The following is a 27,515-nucleotide window of genomic DNA, read 5'->3' on the forward strand; positions in this document are numbered from 1 at the left end:
TGGCGGGTTTGTTTCATGCACGACTCGGGTTCCTCGTCGTTCTTATTGGACTTGTTGAAGGTATGTTCATCTGACTAAAATTCAAAAGTATTTGTTGCTTGCTCTACCTTTCTTCTTGATAAGGAATACTTCGAAGTAACTTTTAAGGCAGTGGACACTATTGGTAATTGACTAGCCTTCACAGTTGGTGTATCTCAACATATGCATAAAATAATAAACCTGTGGAAATTTGAGCTCAATCGGTCAACGAACTTGCGAGATAATAATGAAAGAAAAAAACACCCATGTCACACGATTTTTTGTGTGTTTATGGTTGATTTCGAGACCCCAAGTTCTAAATTTGAGGTCTTGAAATCAAATTCGTGGAAAATTACTTCTTTCTCGAAAACTATGGCACTTCAGAGGGAGCCGTTTCTCACAATGTTTTATACCATCAACCTCTCCCTATTACTCGTCACCAAGAAAGGTTTTATGCTAATAATTATTTTGAGTAATTACCAATAGTGTCCACTGCCTTTAATTGTGGTTGACAACCATAAGCTTCTGTGAGCTCTGGTGGTTCTTAAAAGAACCAGAACTGAGAAACAGTTTCGGAATAACACTGCTGGTTTTCCAGCGGACAAACACACACATGCTTAAATCGCCCACTTGGTTTTCAGCAGTAGGCCATACTTGTTACTTTAGTTTTGTGTTTATACCTACACTGAGCCAAGCTTTAAGTCGTATTTTATTTACATGATAGTTTGTGCAGAACGTTGAAGCATGTTCAATGTATTTTCAACAAAACATTATTAGTGCAGTTTTCACGTTAACAAGATTCATTGTAATGCAAATGAACTTCATTTATTTTATCCCCAATGTATCCCCACGATAAGGCAAACTTGTCAATATAATACAAAATACTGTTGTTGTTGGTGTGTGTTTTTTTTTTGCGCGCATATCCGTCACACAGTGACGCTCTGGGCGCCTGCAAGGTTTGTGGGACTATACGTTAGACTTAGAAATGTAATCCTTGTTCAATAGCACCATGTAATGGTTTACAAAGTGTTTTGGCGCAATATGATGCCGATCATCAAACCAGGAACACCGGGCGAACCCCTTCCCTTTTCGATTAAAGTGCACTGAGTTTTATTTTAGGTGCGTAACAAAACACACGTGACTATTACGGCCTTAAGTCCCATCCGAAGGACGAAGCATCATGGCTAAGTGTCTTGCTTAATGACACAGGTGTCACGACTGGGACTCGAACCATGATATATTTCTAAGTCATGTTTTACAGAAGAAAACAAATGATTTTAAACAATATTGTATTGAGGGTTAGTTTATGATCTTGTGCGAAATCACATCAGCCTAAAATTGACAATTACAACACTCAACATGAGCAGCGATGTTCCTCTTAGCATTTCAGAAAGAATCGTTTCGGAGCAGGTTTTTGTTTATTTTCCATTTTGTTGTCTTCTTTACAACTATACTGAAGCTTACAGTCTTTGAGGTACTCTCGAAATTTGACATATTATTGTTATTCCAACGACTTGCAATAAATAAGTAAATACAAAATGAATAAAAAAAACAGAACATAGTAATTGTTATCGGTTAAGTCGTGCAATGAAACTAGTCATGGGGGAAATGTAAGAGAAAATAAAAGCCTGTCAACAATGGGTTTTACATTGAAATTAAATATGATCCAAACTAGTAACATGCTTTTACAGTTTCTTTAATATAATAATCATTCCACTGGCGATTTAAAACCTGTATAGTATTATCGTTATCGTCACACCAAGTTTGCCAATATAACCTTGTGCATCACAGTTTTTAGAAAGCTCTTACGTTAAACCTGTATTGTGAATCTCACATTGCAAAACAAAATATGTTAAAGGGACACACCGGCCGAATTGGGCTATTTGGGCTACAAAATAGACTAAGATATGACTTCAACGGTCTTCCAGGAATGAAGAAGAACAGTCCTTTTTTTGAGCATTTTAAGACAAAAACGCAGGTCGCGTGATTGTTCTAACCAAAAAGTGATACAAACAATCACGTGACCTTCCGGGCTAGTTTTACTTTCAGCCGTCTAAAAGTAACTTACTTAACCAAATTTAAATCTTTTTTTTTACAAAATTATTTACGAATAATTGACGAAAAAGATCATGTATTCAAATTATCGCTACAAAATGTAAATAATGGTGAAAAGTCTAACGTAAGATTCACATTCAAAGAGTGCGTGCATTGGAAGCTTGTTATGGCCGCTTTGGTTTTTTAAAATCATTTTTCGCTAAATACGTGACATTTTGATGATTTTTTTTACAGCAACCATCTATAAAAACATTATTTATGATTCTACACCCCTAAATTGCGTAAACGATGAGCCGGTGTGTCCCTTTAAATTGAACAAAATAATACAAAATAAACAAATGGGGTTTTGTTAAGCGACATGAAATTGGGCATAAATGGTTAGGTCTCTAGCAAAGTTGTTGTTTCTCGTTGCAAAACTGTGTAGAGATAGTCGTCAATGAGTGTTGTGGTAATATGAAGATGTCCCCCCTCCCCTTTTTATTGTACATTGGAAATACTATGTTAAATTTATTGTTCACAATTTTTATGAAAGGGAACGTTTGTTAAAATTTGTCTTCCATTTAGAACTGGCAACATTCACACTGTGAACCTGTTTTGTTTTAATTGATTGTCATATAAGGGCTATTCACGAGAATGATGGTCCACGGGCAGATTTGTTTCATTTGTGGTCAGTTCCACAGCGGCAGACAAAAAAATGTTTTCCGGCTTGGATAGGAAATTGGGTAGAAAATACTTTCCTGTATAAGCAGGAAAATGTAAAATGCACATGAAAAAGGGCCATAACAGCAACCCGCTGTGGGGCAGACTATACGTAAAAAAATCAAAAATCAGAATTCATCAATGCTTTAATAATGCGTGATTATAGCCCATGCGTGCTATCGGGTTTTACGTCGTATAAGCATAAGCAGACCAGTTTACAGTTTTTTATTGGCTTTTTATCAGAAGCAAGAGTGAAAAGACATCGCTTTGGAATAGATCGTGGATTTTTACCCCTGTCTTTTGCTGCTATTTCACCCGTCTATGTTGACCCCCTGTTTCCGTATAATACCGACCTGCTCCATGGAGGATTCAAAATTTACAAACCAAGTTTGACAAAACAAACTACTGTTTACATAGAGCTACCTCGATCGAGTGTGATGGTTAATTAAAAGTTGACAGATTTTACTCGAACCCAGGCTGGTCGACCATCAGGAACCAGCCTGGGGCCAACGTTAAAGGAACACGTTGCCTTGGATCGGACGAGTTTGTCTATAAAAAGCGTTTGCAACCGTTTGTTATGAAATGCACATGGTTAGAAAGATGTTTTAAAAGTAGAATACAATGATCCACACAAATTTGCCTCGAAATTCCGTGGTTTTCCTTTTACTTTGCGAACTAACACGGTCGGCCTTTTATGGGAGCATGATAGGAGTAACAAATTTAACTCGAACTTGCTCACGGTGATTGTGTGCATTATGTGAAAGATGGTTTTCAAGGATTCTCGCAGAGCCCTCTCACTGTTCAGCAGTGATCGACGCCCTTGCCGCGAGTAAAAAAAAAATGTGATGGACATGCTAGCTAAGTCCATTGCGAAGAATCAAACCGTTTTTCGTATTTTATATAGGTACTCTAGCTTTTTCAGACTTCACTGGCGTGACAATGTCAGATGCAGCCAACATGCGTACTTACATCGCTGGCTACATCATACTGGATACAGATACAAGACTTACTAATAATCAACTTGCATGGTCACAGGCAGTAGAAGGGGGCAAAGGAGTTGGTAATATTCAAGGATGGGAAGATGCTGATGAGCTCATGTCTGCATCGTTGCCGGACAATGCCAAGATGGAAATTAAAACATCGATGGACAGTCATAAAAGGAGTATCGGTGCTTTCAAGTGGAAGTTCGGTGCTGAATCAGTCACGATGGTCAGTTTGAACCACTCAGGTGAGAATTTAAAAAGAAATGTGTACAATTTGCTCAAATAATTGAATCACTATTATAAAAATTAGCTACCATGCCTGTCTATGCGAGCCTTGATGTATTTCAACCAAAATGTATTGACCATTATGAACGATTTTTTAAATAATTATCATCATTACTTATTTACTTATTTATTTATTATTATTTTTTTCTCCTTTTTTGTTTGCGTGCACGAAAGCAAAACTTAATGTATTGAAATAAAAATAAGCCCTTGTTTGAGTGGATTTTGTGAAAATACTTGAATTTGAATGCGCGTTAGTGAACATGAATGAGTTGTTGGCCGGTAAAACCTATAAAATAACCATTAGAAAAAATATGATGGATCAAATTTCACATTAGCATTCACTGATAACTGGTCAACAAATATCCTCAAATTTCGTTAATAATTTTGTTGAGAGGTCGCTTAACATCACAAGACCGGAATGCCATTTAAATGTGTTCTTTGATTACTTATGGTTGAGAGGACTTTGTCCGATTTTCCCTGTTTCCCTCCGCACTCACAAATACGTGGATCTTGAGCGAAATGAATTATCTTGTGTCATAGAGTGGCAGACTTCAATAGCTGCTTGCTGGATGATACGGCTGGAGTTGGTGACATTTAGGGACATTGGGTGCAGGAAAACTATTGTGAGCAAGTGAAAGCAATCATAATTATGCCCAAAGTTCTTGAATGAAAATAATTAAAATAATATCAGCGTTTGATAATGTTTCTCTACAGCTGTCCTTCAACCGACGATCTTAAGTAGAACGATTAACATTTATGAGTCTGTGACTATGGAGGTTGGCAGTTTAACGGGTAAATCCAATGAAACTCGCTGGAAGAAAGATGGTGAACGATTAACAACGGCAAATGGTGGCTTGACTTTCACTATCGAAAACGCACAAGAAAACGATGGTGGTGTGTACGAGTGTCATTTCATGCATCACCGTGGATATGGAGGACAAGCGATCATGAAGCTTAATGTCAGAGGTGAGAAATAACTAAATCTTATTTTGGCAATAAGACTTCTCGAACGGATTTGTTATTAAATCAACGTCATTCTACCATACATAATAAGATTTTAATTCAATTTAGTTCATTTTTAATCCAATCAACATTTAATTGTATTTACATATTGGTCAAAAAGGGAGAACAAACAAATCAAGTGCAATTATTTAAGTCAAAAACAGTCAAGAACAGATCAAGAATATAATTGATGAAAACAAAATGGACAAAATATTATTTAATGGATACGGGGCAAAAGATTACTTTGAAACGTCCAAGTTGATACGGTCGGTTGCACTTTTCTATTTTCTATTATCTATGAAGGCACGCAAGTTACGCACGTATTGCTTTTATATCAATCAATCAATCATTGGTAGATATTCTCTGTTGTGGTTGGTCAATGGTCTTATGATTAAGGATCAAACTTCTTGTTGGATAAAATAATATCAACTTGCATGTTCATGCAATTATAAAATGACTTCCTTCTTTTCATAGGATGCGCAAAAGACATGTGGGGTTCAGTATGTAATGAAGACTGTCCCATCTGTTTTAACGGCGGAGTTTGTGATGACGTCAGTGGTGAGTGTATTTGTGGCCCAGGTTTCAGCGGCACTTTCTGTGAGATATGTAAGTAGTCACCTGTTAATCTCTAAACCCCTTCCCATCCAAACGTGAGACGGCCCAGCTCAGTGACCTTCTGAGTAATTGTTCTTAACCTATTGCTGTGACGATTTGAAAACAATGAAACACTTTTAGTTTAGTTTTGTGTATTGTTACCTTTCTCTTGACCTTTATGTAGGCCTATTGTGCGTCAGTTTGCAGACTTCGTACTTGTTCACCTCACTCACTAAGAAAATGGGAAGAGTGTCACTCAGTAAATAGGAAAATGTTGCAACGTAAAAAAAAAGTTGCACTGACTTTATGTTGTTATCATTTTGTCTTACGCACAGTGCTTGGTCCTAACCGCTTTGGTCAGAATGGAAGCCTATGCTGTGATTCTGTGGGACTGCCTTCACGAGGTTCTACTTGTAGAGGAATGCTGTTCTGTTTACCAGATCCCTACGGTTGCAGCTGTGCCGCTGGGTACCAGGGACTTAACTGCAGCGAAGGTAACATTTGAGATTGCGTTTGGCTTTGTTTTGATAATTTTTACACGATCCCCCAGCTGAGTGTAGGTCCGTGTTGTGATTGAAACGGGGTGATTCTGGAAACTACATACAACAATGTGAGATCAATATTTGAAAAGTATTTCCTGCACTTATTTTCTCAGGGGAGTGTAAACGGTTCTTCGTATGGATACTCAAGTAAAATGGAAGTGTGCAGCGAGGCGATGGTGTCAGAGTGAAGACCGAGCCTGCTCAGTTCAGAGAATGATGGTGGCCGCTTGGCCCATCTGATTTATTTTTTATTTATTTTTTTGCAAAAGGAGTTTGTTACATTTTGTGTGGGTTTGACTCAATTAACTTGTACGTAGAGCTAAACAAAAATCGGACTTACAGTTTTAAGAACTATATGGCCTTTTTTAAAGTTCTGGACTATGCTTAGGTGTCACATGCGCCAGGGTCAATTGTATACAACCTATAGGGTCCGACAAAGTTTTATAAGCCAAGTGTGTCTTGATTTATTGTTGTTATAATTGAGTCCCGCAGAATGTGAAGACGGAACATTCGGAGTGAACTGTGCACAGACATGTCATTGCAGCGAGGGGAGTGACTGTAATAAAACAACAGGGCGGTGCACGGGCGGTTGTGCTACCGGCTACAGAGGCATCAACTGCCAAAGTGGTAACTTGAACATTAGTAGTTCCTTTGAAAAAGTTTTATTTCTCAACATACTTAGCTAATACTAAATCATTAGAACAGTTTTGGGAAGTCAGACCACACCCAAAGTGACATCCATATTTTAAATTGGGATTCGCTGGAATTGTATCTTGCAATGCATAACATCACCTTCTCGAAATGACATTTAAAATAACTGACGCCTGTGTTGAACTTCAATGCATGACACACGGAAGGTATTGTGACAGTTCTTACGGAAACATTAAATAATGTATTTGTTTATTTTTTATTTTTCAGGTTGTAGAACACCTGGCATGAATGGTTTACAATGCGCAACACAGTGCACAGGTCTGTGAATTGAACTTGCTTGATGAACAAAATGGGTTTTTCTGAAAAATAATGTACAGCCGTACCAAATGACACCATAATAACACGATTTCCAATGTTTCTTTCTCATTGATCGAAGTAGGCATATACTTTACTATTAAATTCGTGTTACCGGTATAAGTTTTAGCTATTATGAAGCGGTGTGAGCCTTGGGCCTTTTTAACAAAAGATGTTGGCACTCCAACTGCTTATCACCCATCATATACCCTCCATCTAAACTTCTTATAAGTTCTCATTACGTTTATAGACGTTTGAGTAATATCCCTACTTTAGATAACCCAAAGCAGCCCTCGCTAGAATACTCTCCAAGCCCTATGATATTATTGAGTTCTGCTTCATCTGTTTCTATCTACTGTACTCTTATTCAGAGTTGTTTAAGTATAACAGCTTAGTAACAATTATGTGTGGGCCAAAAATGTACTAAAGTCCCGATGACGTCATCGGTCGTCACATGTCAAGTATTTGATTTTGTTATTTTTCAATTATTAACGTGCGGTTCTTCTGAAAATCTGTGATAGAAATGTAGGAGTGTACCACTGTACTGACATTATGGTAGAGATGTTGTCATAAGGTAAACCAAAATGGTTTTTATTCGTGTACAAAGGCTGCGTTTTTCAACTTGTCACATTGCCACATCAGCACTTTAAAACCGTTGCGCTATTGATTGTTGTGCTACTTTATTATTCGAGGGTGTGAATAATAATTTAGAAAACATGTTTATCTTTGCCATTGATTAAATTTGGTTCCATAGCTCCATCAAGTGTTACTCTGTTTCGTGATGTAGCACCATCGACCTACCCAACTCAGATTCATCTGGCCTGGAAGTTTGTCAGCAATCTATGTGCAGTGGAACGTTACCAAATTGAATACGAATTGACCAATCAAGACCAGTGCAAGGAAATCCCCCCGCAACGAGTTAAAGTAACATCAGGTATTTCTCTCTTGAATTCTTGATTTGTAAAGCTTTGGCTGCTTAAAACTAAGTCTTTGTTCTTGTTTATGCAAGACATCAGAACACTAAATTAATGACAATTAATGGGGCAATGCAATAGGCAAAAGCCGACCACGATGTACATAGGCAGTTGGGAGTTTGTTTCTCGGGGTCTCGTCTTATTTTGTTTACTGTAAGGAGTGATCTTCAAGAGTAAAACAAAAAACAGTTTTCAAGACTCCCCTGCGGGGTTTTCATCAACTAAGTTGTAACCCCTGTTTACGTGCCTGACATGGCAAATAGAAGAACACGTGTTTAAATGCCTATGGTCAGATAAATTTAGAGAAAAAAAAATATAAACTTTGCCGAAGAGAGAAGCCGTAACAAATATAAACGTTTTGCAATTTTATGAACTCCCTCAAATGGAATAACTTGGTAAGTGTCTGGTACATTGATCTATTGAGTTTGTGTCTCTCTCGGTATGCATAGATTTATACGCAGAGAGTGTGATCATATCAAGCGACCTACTACTACCATTCTCTCGTTACACTGTGTACATCAAGGCTTGGAATGAGCATGGTGCTGGACCCGAAACCTCTATCCCAGTCATTACAGGGGAGAGTGGTGAGTCTAAAATCAATTAAAATCAAGAATGAAATGTTGTTTTCAAATAGTACTTGTATGCACATTGTGGATGAAATTGTATTTTTATGTTATACACGATTTCAACTCAGTCGATGACGTCTCATTGTACGGAAATCAATTTTACTCCTCATAAAACAATTGTCATTACGAATGTTGGTTTGCAAGACAGAAGGGAAATATACAAAAAAAAGGCTTCGAATTTGTAACAATATAACAATACAAAATAATGGTGTAGGTGGCTTCTTATAAAGCGCTCAGGTCCGTCATGCTGTGACGCTCATGGCGCTTCAACTATAATTACCCCTGGTCAATTGGCCTTAGCGAACAAAGCCAATCACTCACAAGAACAATCTCTGCCCTTACAGTATACCCATTTACCCCTAGGTGGAGAGAAGCATTTATAGTTAAGTTACGTTAAGTTAAGTTAAGTTAAGTGGCATGACCGGGATTCGAACCCACACTAATGCTGAACAGAAACACCGAGCTTGAAAAACCGGTGCTCTTATCCGAGGGAAAAGTTAAAATTTCAATGAAATAAAATGGTAGTTCGAGGGAAAGAATTACCATTAAAAGGGAACGTATTACATGGTTTATTTGTTTGTTTTTTCTCAAACCTGCCCATTTAGAAGCTCCCTGGAACAATACTAGTATCGTTTTATTTAGTTCCAGAAGTTGCTCCTGTTTTAAACCGCACTGATCCTTCAAGTAATAGCATCCAGGTATTCTGGGACCGTATTCCCTGTGGAAACAGACGCGGTACAATTACCTATTACGAGTGCAAAGTTGAAGATGATGCAAGGAGTGTGACCACTAAAAACGTCACTGCGGGAGCTGCAGCAGTTGAGTCAGTTACGTTTACTGGTCTTTCACCGTGCACGTCTTACACCGTGCAGGTCAGGGCTGGAGGAGGACCGTGGATGGAACCTGCACTTCTTAAGACGTCTGCTCAAGGTACTCAAACAAACTACAATGCAGCAGTTATCATAATGTTTCATGTTAACTTTTACCAGTGGTTTTTAAACCGTTCGTAAATCCTTATAAGTGTTAATAATCAAAACGACCTGAGAAAATTTAATTTCAAGGTTACTACCGCATAAATGACTCAAATGCTTTATACAATCGAAAGCTGTTGTAAGCATACTCCTATTACCGAGTAGGTTTTCAATGATGCCAATATTTTAAGAGTGGTTAGCAAACGTAGAGCCCTTTAACCAACCTGTTGACTGTGGCAACTCGTTATTATTGGCTTAAAGATCCCCAATTGGTATGGGGCAGGGGTATCGAGTATCCATAATATTTTTACGCGTTCACTTTTTCGAATAGTGCACTTGATATTATTTCAGCCAAAGCATTCCTGTTCTTCAAGCCTTTTTTAACAACTGGGTATGTAATATTGTAACTGTTGTAACAATTGATATTGTGATCAAGAGTTAAACCAAATTGTGTCTAACTACCAACACAGATTAACTTTCACGCTAAATTGATATACACATTTCTGTTTCGTATTTCAGAGCCAGTCATTGTTGTCGATCCGAAAGCAACTCCGTCACTTCCTACTGAAATACTTGTCACTTGGAGCTGGCAAGATCCCAATAACAACGATTGCATGGCAGATGAACTCCACATAGAGTATCAATTGAAGAATCAGTGAGTTAATTGAAATGTCATCATTGCACTACATGGACAATTAAAGGAACACGTTGCCTTGGATCGGTCGAGCTGGTCTTTGTAAAGCGTTTGTAACCGTTCTTTATAAAATGCATATGGGCAGAAAGATGTTATAAAAATAGAATACAATGATCCCCACAAACATGCCTCGAAATTGCGTGGTTTTTGTTTTACCTCGTTGACTAACACGGTCGGCCATTTATGTGAGTCAAATTGTTGATTCCCATAAATGGCTGACCGTGTTAGTTCGCATAGTAAAAGGGAAACCACGCAATTTCGAGGCAAACTTGTGTGGATCATTGTATTCTACTCAACCGTATGCATTTTATAGAAAACGGTTACAAACGCTTCTTATAGACCAACTCGTCCGATCCAAGGCAACGTGTTCCTTTAACATCACACAATTTGTAGTCCTGCAGCGAATCAGTTATTTGCATGTATATTTGCACATAAACGGTTTTCACGAACTAGTAGTCTGTGTAAACGAATCAGTAGTCTGCACGTGTTATAGTTGTCATTTTAATGAGCGAATATAGAATGCAATAGTCAAGTGGTTTAAAGCATTAACTTCAAGTTGTGGTGTTTTGGTCATTGCGGTGATGCATTAGGGCGTGGGTTCGAATCCCGGTCTTGAGACTTGTGTTATTGAGCAAGACAATTCACTATTCTAGTATTGCTTCTCTTCACCCATGAGTATAAAATGGGTGCTTTCGAGGGTAGAGATTGATATTGTGTTGGGAAAACGCCCTCGGAGCACGGCAGCCTAGGGCTGTTTACTTCCAGAAAGCTGGGAAAGATTAAGGATTGTTATTGGCTCAATGACCAGGGCACTAATGTAAAGCGCATTGATACGTTAAATGCGCTACATTGTTTTTATTATACATTGCTTTGATTTATTATTCAAACAGAATCATGACTTGAATACCTCGTCACGTTATTATTTGTTTAGTTTAACTTTCAAAGAATGTTCATGACCACCAGTGACCAATGCAATGGAAAAACACTTCCTCAAGACCGGCAAATGTGGCAGAGTGTCGACGTTTCGTCAACTCAGACGACCATCACTGGACTTGAACCATACTCCACCTACCGCGTGTACATCACGTCACTAAGTGCCGGTGAAGAACACGAAAGCTCAGTAAAAGTCACCACACTTGGAACTGGTACGTATTGATCTGCAGTAGGATGATCATGAGTATGACATATGGCCATTTGAGTGTGTCATCAGATGTGCTCACATTAGACTTACGAAAACAGTTTCAGTCTGCACTACACCTTTTCTTCACAAAGTCCACAATTCATAGAGCGGCTTAAGCAGAAACTATTTGGAACATATAAGCATACTGAGCAGGAAACCGGCCACAAGGTATCAGTCTACGTGGTAGTTTGGCTGGTAACCTAGTGTTTGCTATTAACATATTGGAAGCTAAATCGCAGGACTCAAATGTTTTGTTTTTACTTTTCTTCAGAGAGGAATACGTGTAACATTTCTCCGTATGCTGGATTATTGAAAAACAATGTCGTGTAGCGCTATTATTCGTAAGGATTTTTGTTTCCCCATTTTTTAAATTATGGTGTTTTGTCATTGAAATTGTGCTATCTTTGGTTTTTCAGAACCTAGTGGTCCCCCAACGGTTGTTACGCCCAGTGAAGTTACTGACACAGCGATATCTTTTTCTTGGGATCTACCAGAGTGTGGTCAGCGTCACGGCAACATAACAAAGTATAATTACACACTTCGTGGAGGTGAAGGCAGTGTGCCGAGAGAGGGCACCATCCAAAATACTTTGGTGGATATCGTAGACCTTGTGCCTTTAACATCGTACACCTTTACTGTGTCTGCTTTAAATGAGTTTGGTTCCGGGCCTGAAGCTTCAATAACAGTTCAAACATTAGGGAAGGGTAAGCAGATCTTACAAATTGAGTTGTTTTATCTTTATTACTGTTACATTATTATTGTGTATCGAAACATTTGGTTATGATTGCGGTTTTGTTCTTGTATGATGAACTGCTAGAATGTAATTGGAAAGTTATAATTCATTGACCAAACCAATAAACACTCTGTCTTTCTCTTCCCCTAACGTTCACAACTATGAAGTCTCGGGAAAAAAATAGGCCCGTCTCACTATGATTGTTTCAAACTCTCCGTACAGTAAACGGTGGCCGCGTTGGTAGTCTGTCAGGCGATTTGTTTTTGTATGTATTTATTTTATGTGTTTATTAATAGTTAATTGTTGGTAAACAATTTTGCCATGGCAAACCTCGGTCGAATTACAGAAAATTATACAAAGATTACACAATTTAAAAATAAGACACAATTACAAATGCGACATCGGTTTAGGGCGGGGAAATTTACATACAATAAAACAAAATTGTCTGAAAGATTTGTGAGCAATATTTGGTTAACAAAATAATCTGCTTGTCTGTTTGCCTCTTTATGGTGCGATAAATGGTGCGAAAAAAACATAATTACCATCAAAATGCCTACAGTTACAACCTCATCTCTCCTCATGATTATTTCCTCACTTGTTATTTTGTTGTGGTATTTTTTTGCGCCTTGGGAGCAAGAAGTGTTACGGACATTTCGAAGTGTGCTGGTTTCAACTTCATCAGGCTATTTTAATTTTTTTTTTTTCGATTATAATTTGAATATTCTACAGGCAAGGTTAACGGTGGTAACTCGGATTCTAGCGATGGCAACTCGGGTTCTAGCGATGACAACTCGGGTTCCAGTGACGGTAACTCGGGTTCTAGCAGTGGTGCAGTCGTGGGGGTAATTTTTACCCTTCTCGTCATCGTCGTGGCCGCTGTGTTGGTCGTTATTTTCATGTAAGATATATCAATGTAAAAACAATCTCCAGGTCATTGACCCAACGAAGGATCCATGTGCATGGCTATATAGTAACAATCACACACAAACAAAAAACGAAGGAATGTCTGCCAATGTGTATCACCTAATTTATCAAAATTGTGTTTCTCAATTTTACTACCAAATTATATGTTATATTGACTGTTTGATCCCACGACTTGTCGTTTTTAAACGAACTAATAAACATTGGTCTGCATTAAAGTTAAGTCAATCAATCAATTATAAATCCGTCAACAATCTGTTAAGGTGGTTCTTCCGTTTGTTGTTTAAATCAGTAGTTAACACGGTTATCAAATTTAACTTCATTTGAAAATCCAAGCAATTCCAAGCGGTTGTAAGAGTATGAACAACAGTATATCTAAATGAATTGTAGGAATGATTCAAGAGAAAGTGATTTCATAGAAATTATCACAATATTAAAGCAAAGCATGTTATATTTTTCAGGAGGAAACGGCAGCATAACCAGCAGAATAACAAGAGGCAATCTCAAACAGCACGTTTTTCTCACACTAGCTCAAGTGTCAAAGGTAAGTCAAGCATTCTGTTTTAGAAACCTCAATTCATCAGCAAATTTCCGCTGGCTTACAATTACATTAAATATAATTGTTAACTTTTCTTTTAGGATATTTCACATATAAATGGCCTACAGTACCAACCTCACCACTCGGATATTTCACGTTCTAGCACGGATGCCACTTTAACGAGTTCATGGTACTCCATGCAGCCCAAGTACAACAGTATAGTCTCTCAAAAACCATTAAATTTACTTCGAAACAAAGATCAAATCTTAGATGTACAGCCGAGTATACACAGCTTTAACTGCCATTAAGGTGATGTACTAGCTGTCTCCAGCACTTTACCAAATGGTTTAAAGTGGTTCATCGTCTTCTTTTAAAGATCGCCAGTTTTCTAAGAAATCTTTCGTTAGGGTTATTTTCAGAGTTGGTAAAAGGGAAATTATCACCAATTTCAGCTTGTTAATATACATTATGTTTTTGTTTTTTTTATAAGAAATAGGGGGTAATTATTTTATTTTATTATTATGTTGTTATCAAACCATAAGGGAAACTGACTGGGTAAATTTTGAAATGATTTTGGGGGTTAAACAAAGAATTGTTATTATGTTTTTGTCTAAAGTGGATCTTCAAAATGTCCAACCAACACTATCGTCAACGAAGATACATTCCGCTGGCGGTTCATTCGCCGAAACGTATAAGCCAAGTGCATCCCCAAGCGATTCAACAAGCAAGCCATCCAAATCAACAGAAACAGGCTCTCCAATCAACCATTCTACAGCTGACACATCTACCTCCACCAAGGCTCCAACCAAACCAAAACCTTACAATAAATCGCAACACAAAGTGCATGGTACTGCAAAGAGTGCATCTGCCGCCTTTACTTGGCCCGTCGCAATGGCGGAACTTGCGGGGTACATAAAGAGCCGGAAGACGGGGAAAATCAGCGGGTTCCAACAAGACTTCGAGGTTGGTAAACAATGATACTAGCAGCAGAATGGATACAAAAAATACAATCCTTTTTTTATTTAATGCACTAATTATTAACAAGTGAAGAATGTGTGGGGACATGATTTGAAACCTGCGAATGTTTCTGGTGTTTTCAATCAAAATGAGTATACATGACCTACTTATTTGTTGCAACGTTATATAAACGTGTATGTTAAGAAAAAAATAGGTTTTCGCGTTCTCAAAAGATGTGGTAATTAAAGGTTTGTGTGTGCCATAACTCTCCTCAGATTTCATCAAAGCAGTGATAATACTGCGCAAGTGCAAAGTGGTAAATTCGAAGACCCCTAAACAATTTTGGTTTTGTTTTTCTCTTTAAAAGACCTTTTCCACTGAGCCTACCAAACCTCAGGTTGTCGCCAAAAAGGACGAAAATAAGAAGAAGAACAGATATAACAATATCTTGCCCTGTAAGTATTGATTTGTCCATAAAACGAGGAACGGGTACTGATAGCAATGGTATAAGGTCACGGTTATGGTTGTGTCTGTCAACCGACGTTGACCGGCAGCATGTCCGAACCATTGTGTCTGACAAACCATTATTCCTAAACCCATTGTATCTGACCAATTGAACTCGACAAACCATAATGTTACAGTGTCATTGTTTTTTGGATACATCTTTTGGACATGGACGATTTACTGGACACTGGAGTTGCATGTAAACGGATAAAGACCCCTGACGAAACCCTAACCTTTAAAGCGGTAAGCCGTTCTTTTTGAAAAAGGCAAGTGTTCCTGTTGTCAAGTTATTGAGGACGATTAATATATCCATGTTTGGAGGCTTTTTAAAAAAGCTTTAAAAAGCTTGAACAGTTCCTATAAACATATTATGTAAACTTTGTTATGATTTGATTGTTTATATTGTTATGATTTGACTGTTTATATTCAAGATGACCACTCACGCGTTACTTTGGACATTCTTGATGGCGACCCCACCTCAGACTACATCAATGCAAACTATATTAACGTAAGTTGTGTCAAGGAAAGTCATGAAAGATACTTCAAATTATAAGAAGTAAATTTATAAAAATACTTTGTTTGATATATATGACTGATTTTTTCTTCTTCTCCGAATAGGGATACAAGAAAGAGTCAAAGTACATTGCCTGCCAGGGTAAGGACATTACATATCATTATTTATAAATGAAAACTACTTTTTATTTATTAATTTTGTTTCAAATGTATATAGACTTCACATAATAGCCTCGGTGACCCTCAAGGCGCTTTAACATTCGACTCTTAGTAAAAGTGGAAACCATAATAATATTGATACAGGAATTTTGAAAACAGAATATTTTTGTTAATTTTGTAAAGACCTATTATGTTAAGCTTTTCATAAACTGCTAAAAATGCACACAAACTGTGAAACATAGTTTCAAAGTTAGCACTAGTATCACAGGTGAAAGTAATATGTTGTTATTAATATAATATGCTAAATTTGCATCAGGGATAAAGACTATTCATTTTTTGCGTGTTTTCCCCCCTATACACCGATGTGTGTAAGCACTGTATACTCATTTCTTTCCCGAGTCATGTGAACAAAACCACAGGCATTATACTCGGTAGGATTCGAACCCACGACCCTTTCAATTATATTTGCAGTATATTGTATATCAATATAGTCTTACCTTACTTAAGACGCTGGGTACATATATCATGGCGTCCATAACAAATTGTTTCTGTTGTCCCCAATTTAACCGTTTCCAGGTCCCAATCAGACTTCGTTGAACGACATGTGGCGCATGATATGGCAGGAGCGAGTAGGGAAGATCGTCATGCTAACTAACATTATAGAAAAGGCAAAGGTTAGTCACGCTGGGTGTAGGTTATTTAAAGGCAGAGGACACTATTGGTACACGTAATGGGGAGGGGTGTATGGAATAAAACATTGTGAGAAACGGCTCCCTCTGAAGTGAAGTAGATTTCGAGAAAGAAGTTATTTTCCACGACTTTGATTTCGAGACCTCAGATTTAGAACATGAGGTCTCGAAATCAACCATCTAAACGCACACAACTTCGTGTGACAAGGGTGTTTTCTTCTTTCATTATTATCTCGCAACTTTGATGACCGATTGAGCTCAAATTTTCACAGGTTAGTTATTTTATGCAAATGTTGAGATACACCAACTGTGAAAGCTAGTATTTGACAATTACCAATAGTGTCCACTGCCTTTTATTTCAAATAGTCATTTTTGCCCAGACGTTTCAATTGTTAGCAGAAATCCAGTTTAATATCAGCAGAATGGAGAAAGTTGCAGCCACCAAGCAAAAAGGGGCACTCTCTTTTCACGTTTAAATTGTATGACGTTATGGATTTGGAAACAGTTTGATGGATACTCATATAGTATCTAATTGAACTAGTCTTCATCATATACATCTCAACCTAAAATGCAAAGTTGTATAATACAGACTTGTTTAATTGTTGCCCTTATGACAGCAGTGCAATATAGACAGTATATTGAGATATCAGTATTTACAACATGAGCTTAAATTACTACAATAAATTAACTGTGAAATAAATTAAATATTACACCACCGAATTGACTTGAAACGGGAGCCTTATAATTTCAAAAGGGGTTGTCAATACACATGATAAATAAAACAGGAGATTGGACTTTCTTGTTGATGCTATGGTTGTTACTAATGTTGTTTTTAGGAGAAGTGTGTTCAGTACTGGCCCGAGGAATATTCGCAAGATTATGGTGATTTCCTAGTCATAAAATCCGATGAGAAAGTCAGCCTGAATTTCGTTTTGCGGAGCTTTGACGTGTCGAGGGTATGATACACATTTCTTTGATTTGTGCAATCCCCCTGCAAAGTTTTCATTTTCATTCGAGAGTGATTTCACATGTTTTCTTTTAAAGGTTTCTGATACTTTTTCAAATTGTCCACAGATTTACATTAAACTTACAGGGTTTGAAGATAATGATGGTGAAGAGCTTCCCTTCAAATATTACTAACTAAGGTTGTGTAGTTTTTGAGAAATGAGTAAAACAAGTCACAAAATAGTTTTGGTTTCATGAGACCGAAACTATTTAAGCATGTAAAATCCCTTTAAGCAGTTATGATGTTAGGAAAAAGTACATAATACCCTTTAAAGGCAGTGGACAAAACTGGTATATTACTCAAAATAATTATTAGCATAAAACCTTTCTTGGTGACGAGTAATGGGGACAGGTTGATGGTATAAAACATTGTGAGAAACGGCTCCCTCTGAAGTGACATAGTTTCCGAGAAAGAAGTAATTTTCCACGAATTTGATTTCGAGACCTCAGATTTAGAACTTGAGGTCTCGAAATCAACCATCTAAACGCACACAACTTCGTGTGACAAGTGTGTTTTCTCTTTCATTATTATCTCGCAAGTTCGATGAGCGCGAATTTTCACAGGTTTGTTATTTTATGCATATGTTGAGATACACCCACTGTGAAGGCTATTCTTTGACAATTACCAATAGTGTCAACTGCATTTAAAAGTATATATCTAAAATAGTTATAATCAAAGAAAAAAACAAAATTGTTTTTATTCTATTTTTTATTTTATTTTTTCTGAAAGTCTGTTAATATTATAACAACTATACCCAACTTTATTTAAAGTTTTGTGGTGTGTGTTTATTTATTTTTTAGATAAGTGATCCTGATGGTGAATATCGCAAGATTGTCCAGTTTCACTACACTACATGGCCTGATATGAAGCCACCAGAGTCCTCGTCTCTATTGCAGTTTATCCGACAAGTTCAGATATCTGAAAGCTCGCAGGATGGACCAATCATAGTGCATTGCAGGTAGTGTTTTTGTTTTCAAATATTCATTGGTATCTGTCCTTGCACGCTTGAAAAGCACTGTAAAATCTTCAATGACTCTAAAATCACGGAACTGCTTTTGAACAGTATTATCTGGGTACTCGTTGAGAACTCACTCCGCGGCAGTGAAATTTGAGAGGTTCCCTGGATCCATGATAAGGTAGTAGTCCTGGCCGATTTCCTACCTTATGCCCAGGGTGGGTGTTAAAAAAGCTTTAGTTGATGTTTATTGCTAATATAAAATGTTTACTATTATTATTTGTTTTGTCATAGTGCTGGAGTTGGTCGTACAGGAACCTACATTGCCTTGGACGCCATGTTGGAACAGGCCCGGGCTGAAGGACAGGTTGATGTACTCAACTTTGTTCGCGAGATGAGAGACAAGCGATACTTGATGGTGCAGACACAGGTAAGATTTAAAACTCAATTCTTGATAAAGCTAATTGTTGAGAGATATTTTCATTGGGATATTATGACTACTACTTGGATGGATACAGTTCTTTCAATCCAAAAACAAGAAAGGGCAAAATAACTGCCTAGTTGCTTTTGGTCCAGAGTGGGAGTCTTTGGGACAGGGGTGACGATAGACTTGATTCAAGTCCCATTCTCGTGTGAGAGGTCCTTAAGCAAGTCACCCCAACGTACTTTAAAACAACACATAGCATCAGTACAGTGCGCGCTCGCCGTCAAAATGTGGTATCGAGAACAGGTTGTGAAAGCAGAGCATCACACAACAGTAGTTTCCTGGGGGTGGCACGGGCTTGGGACTGAGTCAAGTCTAGGGTGACGATTGCACAGCTTGATTGAGCTCAGAGAGAGACCGACAAATGAGAGAAACATTAACAATGTGACACAGGATTATTGGAATGTTTTGGTAGGTAGTTGATGGAGTGACCTTTGAGGTTCAGTAGACCTAATGCTTGTTGGTTGGCGATTATATTAAAAAGAATCATCTTGTATGTAGTGCCGATCTAGATTTTGCAATTACTTTGATGAATATTTCGGCAATCTCTTTTTCAACCCGACATATCCCCACATTTTCAGGCTCAGTTCAAGTTCATCTATGAGGCTTTGCTCGAGTCCAGCCTGTCCGAGAATACCGCCATCTCAGTGGATCGATTCCGGCAGGATTATGCCAAGCTGAAAAAGCGTGATAAGAAAACCGGAACAAATGGCATGGAAGACCAATTCCAGGTATGTTGCGTCAAACTGGTGGGAGCCACACTGCACACCAGCCAAAATAAGCCTATCCAAAACTAACAACTACGATGTCTTGTTGACTTTTTACAAATATAAACAATTTGAAATACGGTCTGAGTGTTTGAATGCTCAGGCTAAATATCGGGTAATTAGCCACAAGGGAAACTGGCAAAGCTTCTGACTGGGCACAACACCCTCGAACAAATGATGACAAAATAAGAAGACCTCCAACATTTGACTCGATCGTACAATTCGTAAAAACACCGGCACGTAAATAATAGTTTAAATAGTTCATCCCCAAATTATTTGTTTTAATCACAGAATCTGATTCTTGATTGTCAGACATATCAAAATGAAGCACTGTGCAGTGGTCTCCCACGACAAACTCCATCTAGAAGACGATCAGAGCATACTGATCGAAACGTCGAGTTAATCCAACGGTTCGTTTCAGAGCCACCCCAACTTATTTAGAGATTGTTATTACATGGTGTTACCGCAAACTCTTCTATATCTTATTTCCACCATGCAAAGTTTAAAATCCTACTTAAACTCCTTCTAATGATTTGATATTTCTGTAAACTTAAACTGTGTAATTTTGTTAAGACATTATACATTTTGGTCCTTTATGTTTTTTGTTTTATTTTATTTCAGATGTTAGAAACCTTCACAGCATCAATGGGTGATGATCAGTGCGCTGGGGCGAAGCACCCTGCTAACGTGGACAAAAACAGATTTCAGAAATGTGTTCCAAGTAGGTCCAACCTCATTAACTGATGCATGAAATTTGGCATGGTATATCTATCTTTCTATTGTTTACCCGTGAAAACAGCTCATTCTGAAGTACGAAAAAGAAGTAATTTTCCACGAATTTGATTTCGAGACCTCAGATTTAGAATTTGAGGTTTCGAAATCAACCATCTAAACGCACACAACTTCGTGTGACAAAGGTGTTTTTTTATTTCAGTATTATCTCGCAACTTTAACGACCAATTGGGCTCAAGTTTTCACAGGCATGATATATCCAACCTTATACATAAGCCTTTTTCGAAACTACGACTTCGGCTTTAGATTCGGCTTCAAGGCTACGTCCTCTCGTCTGATACCCTGGGCGCATTTACGCGAAGCACGCGCAAATTTTCAAACCAACCGCGGGGCCAGGCTAGCCTGAGCCGAATCCGAAGCCAAATCCAGTCGTTTGGAAAAGGGTACTAATATTCCATAAAAGGGAAGTCATTCTTTGTACAAAATATCAACACAACATTACAGTGGACAGAATCCCCCACTTGTTAATATCACAAGTAGCCTCAATGTATGTTTACATTATTTGTAATGAAGAGAGCAAAATTGTGAGAAAATTAACCCAAATCTACAATATTAACTTTGACGGTTAAAGGAACACGTTGCCTTGGATCGGACGAGTTGATCTATAAAAAGCGTTTTGTAACCATTTCTTATAAAATGCATATGGTTGGAAAGATGTTTTAAAAGTAGAATACAATGGTTCACACATATTTGTCTCGAAATTGTGTTGTTTTCCTTTAACTTTGCGAACTAACACGGTCGGCCATTTATGGGAGTCAAAAATTTGACTCCCATAAATGGCCGACCGTGTTTGACGACGAGGTAAGAGGGAAAACCACAAAATATGCATTTTATAACAAATGGTTACAAACGTTTTTCAAAGACCAACTCGACCGATCCAAGGCAACGTGTTCCTTTAAGTACATTAATATTCACCTACGGTGCAAATATGTTATAACAAAAACTTCTGAATGCAAACAATACAAACAAAAAAACGGTCTTATTTTTTTATGTTTACAGAGGACGGTACACGACCTTATCTGATGACAGAGGGTGACACAGGTAGTACAAACTACATCAATGCAACGTTCTTAGATGTAAGTTTTCTTGAGAAATCATTAAGTGATGAACTTTGTTATGAATACATTCCGTAAAACAAAAGACATCTATACGTCTGAAGAGAAACTTTGTCTCGATGCAAACTTAATGGAAATTTAATTTTACAGAAATCAAATTATTAAAAAAAAATTATGAGGCTATAGATCCTAGACCATGGAAACGTCTTTAAAAATGGATTTTCATAATTACAAAGATTCTAAAAGTTGATATTATGCGTAGCCGGCGCTGCATGCTTATTGTTGGGAGCACGTATTGTTTGTTTTACACAATGTTGTGTGTACATTTTTCGAAATGATTTCATAGTATAAATAAAGCGCTTTGTTGATGTCTCTTTTGGAATAGCGCTACATAAGCACTGTTTATGGTTGGGTTCACTTAATTTTTTTCACAATCACTAGGACTAACTAAGTCTTACTTGTCAATTGAGTAACATTGTGTGGTAAGTTTGAATTGTAACAGGCACTCATTTTGAAAGATGAATCGCACAAAATTGTAAATTGTTTATATATATGTATGTTTTTGTACAACAGGGGTCAAAAGGCAAGCACTCTTACATAGCCACCCAAGCTCCTCTCCCCTGTACGTTGGATGACATCTGGCGACTGGTGTTTGACTACAAATCATATTGCATTATCATGCTCAACTCCTTGGAATCGGTATGTAAATCGGGTTGACTTTGGGAAACAGCACAGAGCAACTTTGTTTTCTACTATTGATTGGCCTTAACTATAACAATGATTAAATTAATGTATTCTCACCCAAGACTGGTTTACTTCATCTGGACAGTGTTCTCCTGTTGCATCTGACCATAGTCTGACAAACTGTTTGAACTTCCCTCATCCCATGAAAAAAATATTCTCTTGAAAAAAAAAAAACAGTTGGATCTCATTGAAAAATTGAATGGGGTTCAAGTGATTCAATTGGATTTGTGTGGTATTTGGGTCATATTTAATGGGATCCACAGGGAGTCCCATTGGATCCCATTCAAAATATCGATGTGACTCAATGGGATTCAATAGGAATTGTTTTCCTCATCATGAAGTATAAAAAAAAAGTGTTGTATTGTCATAATGAGACTCATTGAATAACAAAATGTCCCCTCGATTCACTCAGCGAAATTAAAGTCCTGGCCGATTTCCGATCGCGCAAGAAAGTACTTCTTGAATAGGAATTTTTGTTTACCCAAAAAAGTCTCCCGAGTACCAAAATCTACCACTCGACACTAGCCTTATAGCAAGACACGTTCTCAAAAACTAGTCTACACAGAGAATATGGTGTTACCGCAATAAAGAGAAAGCCATTAGGGTCAGCTATTTTATTATGGTTTTTGAGGCATTGGTAATCTACAATATTATGGTTTTTGAGGCATTGGTAATCCACAATATTATGGTTTTTGAGGCATTGGTAATCCACAATATTATGGTTTTTGAGGCATTGGTAATCCGCAACATTATGGTTTTTGAGGCATTGGTAGACCACAATATTATGGTTTTTGAGGCATTGGTAATCCACAATATTATGGTTTTTGAGGCATTGGTAATCCACAATATTATGGTTTTTGAGGCATTTGTAATCCACAATATTATGGTTTTTGAGGCATTGGTAATCCACAATATTATGGTTTTTGAGGCATTTGTAATCCACAATATTATGGTTTTTGAGGCATTGGTAATCCACAGTGTTATGGTTTTTGAGGCATTGGTAATCCACAATTATTGTGGATTACCAATGCCTCAAAAAACCATAATATAGCTGACCCTAATGGCTTGCTCATGGGAGAGTGAGCTATTGTTTGGTAATCTCTGCTATAAAAAGGCATTCAAACAAACTATGGTTTATTTCATACCCATACTAACCTAATGAATTACACACTTTGTTATGGTAATTACATGTAGAATGTCCCCCAGTATTGGCCAGAGGAGGATACTGAAATCCAGGTGGGGCCTTTAACCGTCAAATTGAAGAGTGTGGATCAACAAACCGACGATATGATCGTGCGGCAGTTTACCATCTTCAAGAAGGTCAGTCACTTCTAAATATATTTCGACATGACAGTCAAACTCAATCCCAAATTCTTTCGACCTCACTCGTAGTCAATCTTACGAGTCCATAATGCATTCCTCCAATGCTGTTACACAAACCGAATTGAACCAATTGTATTTTTGAGTCGGATTTAAAGTATATTTTACTGTACACTCTCTTCTTGGAATATTGGTTTACCTTTAAAAGCTGAGCAGTGTATACATGCGATAAATTATTAAACAAGGGGAACTGTCCCTTAGTTCAGATAAACCATAAAATAAACAAATGATATTGAAATATTAGGAGCTTGTGTAGAATGAGGTGCCTGTGTAGAGTTACTGGGTTTCCGTAGGAGCAAATTTCGGTGCAACCCTTTGGATGAGTGGCAATATGACTATTGGATTTCTTGGTAACTTGAAGTGTTTTGTTATCAGAGTGAAGAGATGCAGACTGTATGCCACATCCAGTTCATGAAGTGGCCATCAGGGAAGGATATCCCAAGTTCACCACCCAGTCTACTCAAGGTGTTGGCTACAGTCAAGATGTGGGCCCAAGAGCACCCCGATGGACCACTTACTGTACAATGCATGTAAGTATCTACGAAAACCTGAGATACTTGTGTCATTTTTATCTATGTACTAAAAAAATGGGCTCGGCACTTCGTTTTGTGTTGCTCAGCAGAATCAATTCACTGGTTTGTTTCCCAAGAAGTTAAAATAAGACATACGCAAAGATTGGTCTAGATTGGAAACTTTACAGTTTTAATGGAGATAACATATTTTGGGGTTTGTTTAAACATTATGATGACTATAAATTAGTGTTGATTAGAGCTGTTGGTTTGATAAATTAAAAACTCTTGGTGCCAAAAAACGCCTGTTTATCGTTCAATGTTTTTGTTTTTTTAATAAGAGAGTTATAGGTATTTTGTATGTTGTGTTAATTATTTGAACAAAGAGGAAAGAGTCCATGTTAAAGGAACACGTTGCCTTGGATCGGTCGAGTTGGTCTTTGAAAAGCGTTTGTAACCGTTTTTTATAAAATGCATATGGGTAGAAAGATGTTGTAAAAGTAGAATACAATGATCCACACAAACATGCCTCAAAATTGCGTGGTTTTCCTTTTACCTTGTCGACTAACACGTCGGCCATTTATGGGGGTCAAAATTTTGACTCCCATAAATGGCCGACCATGTTAGTTCGCACAGTAGAAGGAAAACCACGCAATTTCGAGGCAAACTTGTGTGGATCATTGTATTCTACTTTTAAAACATCTTTCCAACCATATGCATTTTATAAAAAACGGTTACAAACGCTTTTGTTTTTACCAACTCGTCCGATCCAAGGCAACGTGTTCCTTTAATGTAGAGCTCAGAATTCAAAAACAATATGGCTAATAAAATAATCCCCCAAGTTTTGGCTTTTTATTTGTTAATTTTATTTTTTACAAAGATTACATAATATTATGTCGTAAAACTATTATCCTAAATGTTCCCATATTGGTCTTGCCTAGTGACGGAGAGGGTTGCAGTGGGACATTCTGCACCCTGGTCACCCTCTTAGATCGACTAGAGCAGGATGGGGTCATTGACGTCTTCCAGGCAGTTAAGAAACTCCGCTCAACTCGAGCTGGAATGGTCAAGACATTGGTGAGCTAATTTCTGTTTATGTTTTTATGTGTGCATGGTCCAGAAATAAATGATCAGCTAATAATTAAATAGGGTATCTTGAACTCTTATTTCAACGAACATCAAAATGTGAAGTACTTGAAATCATGTTCCCAATTCGCCGTGAATTGTAACTTGGAAACTTTCTTGATTGCATTAACATTCATATACAATATAATATAAAAAATATATATTTTTTCAGCATGTGGCACTTAACAATAGATCTCCATTACTCGTTACCAAAAGGAGGTTTTCATGTCAACAATTGTTTTGAGTAACTATGTATATTGTCCACTGCCTGTAACAATCGCCAATCATTGTCTGTACACACTGCGTGGGAATGTGATATCCGCATGACCAGAAACCAGAATGAGGCATGCCAGTGTGCCCAATGGCCCTGATAAGCTAATAATTTAAATCTGGTTAACTTGCAGGCGCAGTACCAACTATGTTATCAGCTCATCAAGTTACATCTCGACTCAGCATCATCTTCTTCCATCTACGAAAACCTGGGCCTACATCGTTAAAGCCATTGGACCCTTTCGGTTCAGAAAAAAAAAAAAAAAAAAAAAAAAAAGTTCACAGATTTACAAACAACTTACAGGGTTTACAGACGGCAAAGGTGAAAGACTTCTCTTGAAATATTATTCCATGAAATGCTTTACTTTTTGAGAAAACAGCAAAACAATATAAATTCTCTTTAACGAAAATTACGGATTTATTTTAAACACATGTCATGACACGACGAAACGCGCGGAAATAAGGGTGGGTTTTTCCGTTGTTTTCTCCCGACTCCGATGACCGATTGAGCCTAAATTTTCACATGTTTGTTATTTGATATAGAAGTTGTGGTACACAATGTGTGGGCCTTGGACAACACTGTTTACCGAAAGGGTCCAATGGCATTAAAACCCTTCTCACGCAGTGACACTTGTGTTCAAAGCAAGACACTTAACCATTGCTTCGTCTTCGGATGAGATGTAAAGCCGTTGGTCCCATGTGTTGTGTAGTGCATGTAAAAGAACCCAGTGCACCTATTGAATAGAGAATGGGTTCGCCCCGGTGTTCATGGCTGTGGCTGCTGTATGCGCTGTGGCACCTTGTTAACCCCTATAAGATGCTAAATAATTGGATCTCAGAATTCATCACTGTAATAAATCATCTTTCTGAAGTTTGTAATACTCAGCGCCTTGAGTACCTTGTTTGGTAGATACGTGCGCTATATAAGACTTCGATATTATTGTAATTATTATATACCAGTTTTCTTTACAATGTGCCCATAATTATATTGCACGGATCCTTTGTTTACCTTAAAAACCTAACCTTCAATAATTAAAATGCATCTCAATTCGGCATCATCTTCATCCATCTACGAAAACCTACATCGCCAAAAACCCTTCTCAGATGCACTATGTGAACGCATTTCCCTTAAATCGGTTTACTTTACAATGTGCCATAGATTGCACATACTCTTTGTTTGCAACAACAAAAAGAGACTGACTGCGAAATTCAAATTCGTAATGTCCACTTAAATTTAAGAGCTTTAAAGCTCAGTATTAAACAATTATATTAATACTGATATTTAGTTTAGTCGGAAATCTTTGCGTATACGGTGCCTTATTATTACAAGTATTTATTACTTATCTAAAGCAAACATAAGCAGAATTTAGGGCTATTGCTGCTCAAGATGTTATCATTAATTTATAAAATTCAGTAATCGTCCTCAGTCTTAGATAATGTTTTCTTTATTTTGTTGGCAGGGGATCGTTTAGACGTTTCTCGTCACAGGGCCCCTGTAGTAATAATATAAATTCTGAGGAATATTTAGAACTACTTCCCAAAATCCCGTTAATATTTGTATGGAAAATCCATAACTTTGTATTATTGATTAGTTTACTTGAAAACTTGTCAGGACAACTGAGGGTGCTGTGGCATAATGTCATTCTTTAGGGTGACACTTCCCTTTGTGCTGCGGAATTCTAGTTACCACATTTATATTTCTGACTGACATAATTTAAAATTTTTGCTCGTGAAAATGGAATTAATAATAATAGATGCACTATGTTTAGGATTATAGGAAAACACA

General features: G+C 37.5%; 1 protein-coding gene across 1 annotated transcript; it reads left to right on the plus strand.

Annotated features, from left to right (window-relative positions):
* On the plus strand, positions 1–25,977 carry LOC139945884 (uncharacterized). The gene is made up of 31 exons (XM_071943387.1): positions 1–60; positions 3,677–4,000; positions 4,755–5,006; positions 5,517–5,648; positions 5,972–6,130; positions 6,671–6,805; positions 7,097–7,147; positions 7,938–8,117; positions 8,607–8,741; positions 9,426–9,713; positions 10,274–10,409; positions 11,412–11,593; positions 12,045–12,332; positions 13,091–13,259; positions 13,744–13,826; positions 14,437–14,783; positions 15,145–15,232; positions 15,713–15,789; positions 15,900–15,936; positions 16,530–16,627; positions 17,479–17,598; positions 18,449–18,606; positions 18,898–19,033; positions 19,669–19,818; positions 20,476–20,575; positions 21,646–21,722; positions 22,275–22,400; positions 23,640–23,765; positions 24,201–24,355; positions 25,276–25,411; positions 25,864–25,977. Exons 2-31 carry the CDS (start codon positions 3,712–3,714, stop codon positions 25,954–25,956), a joined length of 4,503 nt encoding a protein of 1,500 aa, XP_071799488.1. The 5' UTR covers positions 1–60; positions 3,677–3,711; the 3' UTR covers positions 25,957–25,977.
* Positions 25,978–27,515: the final 1,538 nt, after the last annotated feature.

This window comes from Asterias amurensis, chromosome 13 (genome assembly GCF_032118995.1).
Source record: "Asterias amurensis chromosome 13, ASM3211899v1".
In the NCBI taxonomy this organism is placed as follows: domain Eukaryota; kingdom Metazoa; phylum Echinodermata; class Asteroidea; order Forcipulatida; family Asteriidae; genus Asterias; species Asterias amurensis.

What these genes read in the sequence shown, in the direction of transcription:
- LOC139945884 (XM_071943387.1), top strand. Translation starts at nt 3,712, where the DNA reads ATGTCAGATGCAGCCAACATGCGTACTTACATCGCTGGCTACATCATA. An exon ending in GTGTTGGTCGTTATTTTCAT is followed by an intron (nt 13,260 to 13,743) that starts GTAAGATATATC and finishes TATATTTTTCAG; the next exon opens with GAGGAAACGGCAGCATAACC. An exon ending in GCATGGAAGACCAATTCCAG is followed by an intron (nt 19,819 to 20,475) that starts GTATGTTGCGTC and finishes ATTTTATTTCAG; the next exon opens with ATGTTAGAAACCTTCACAGC.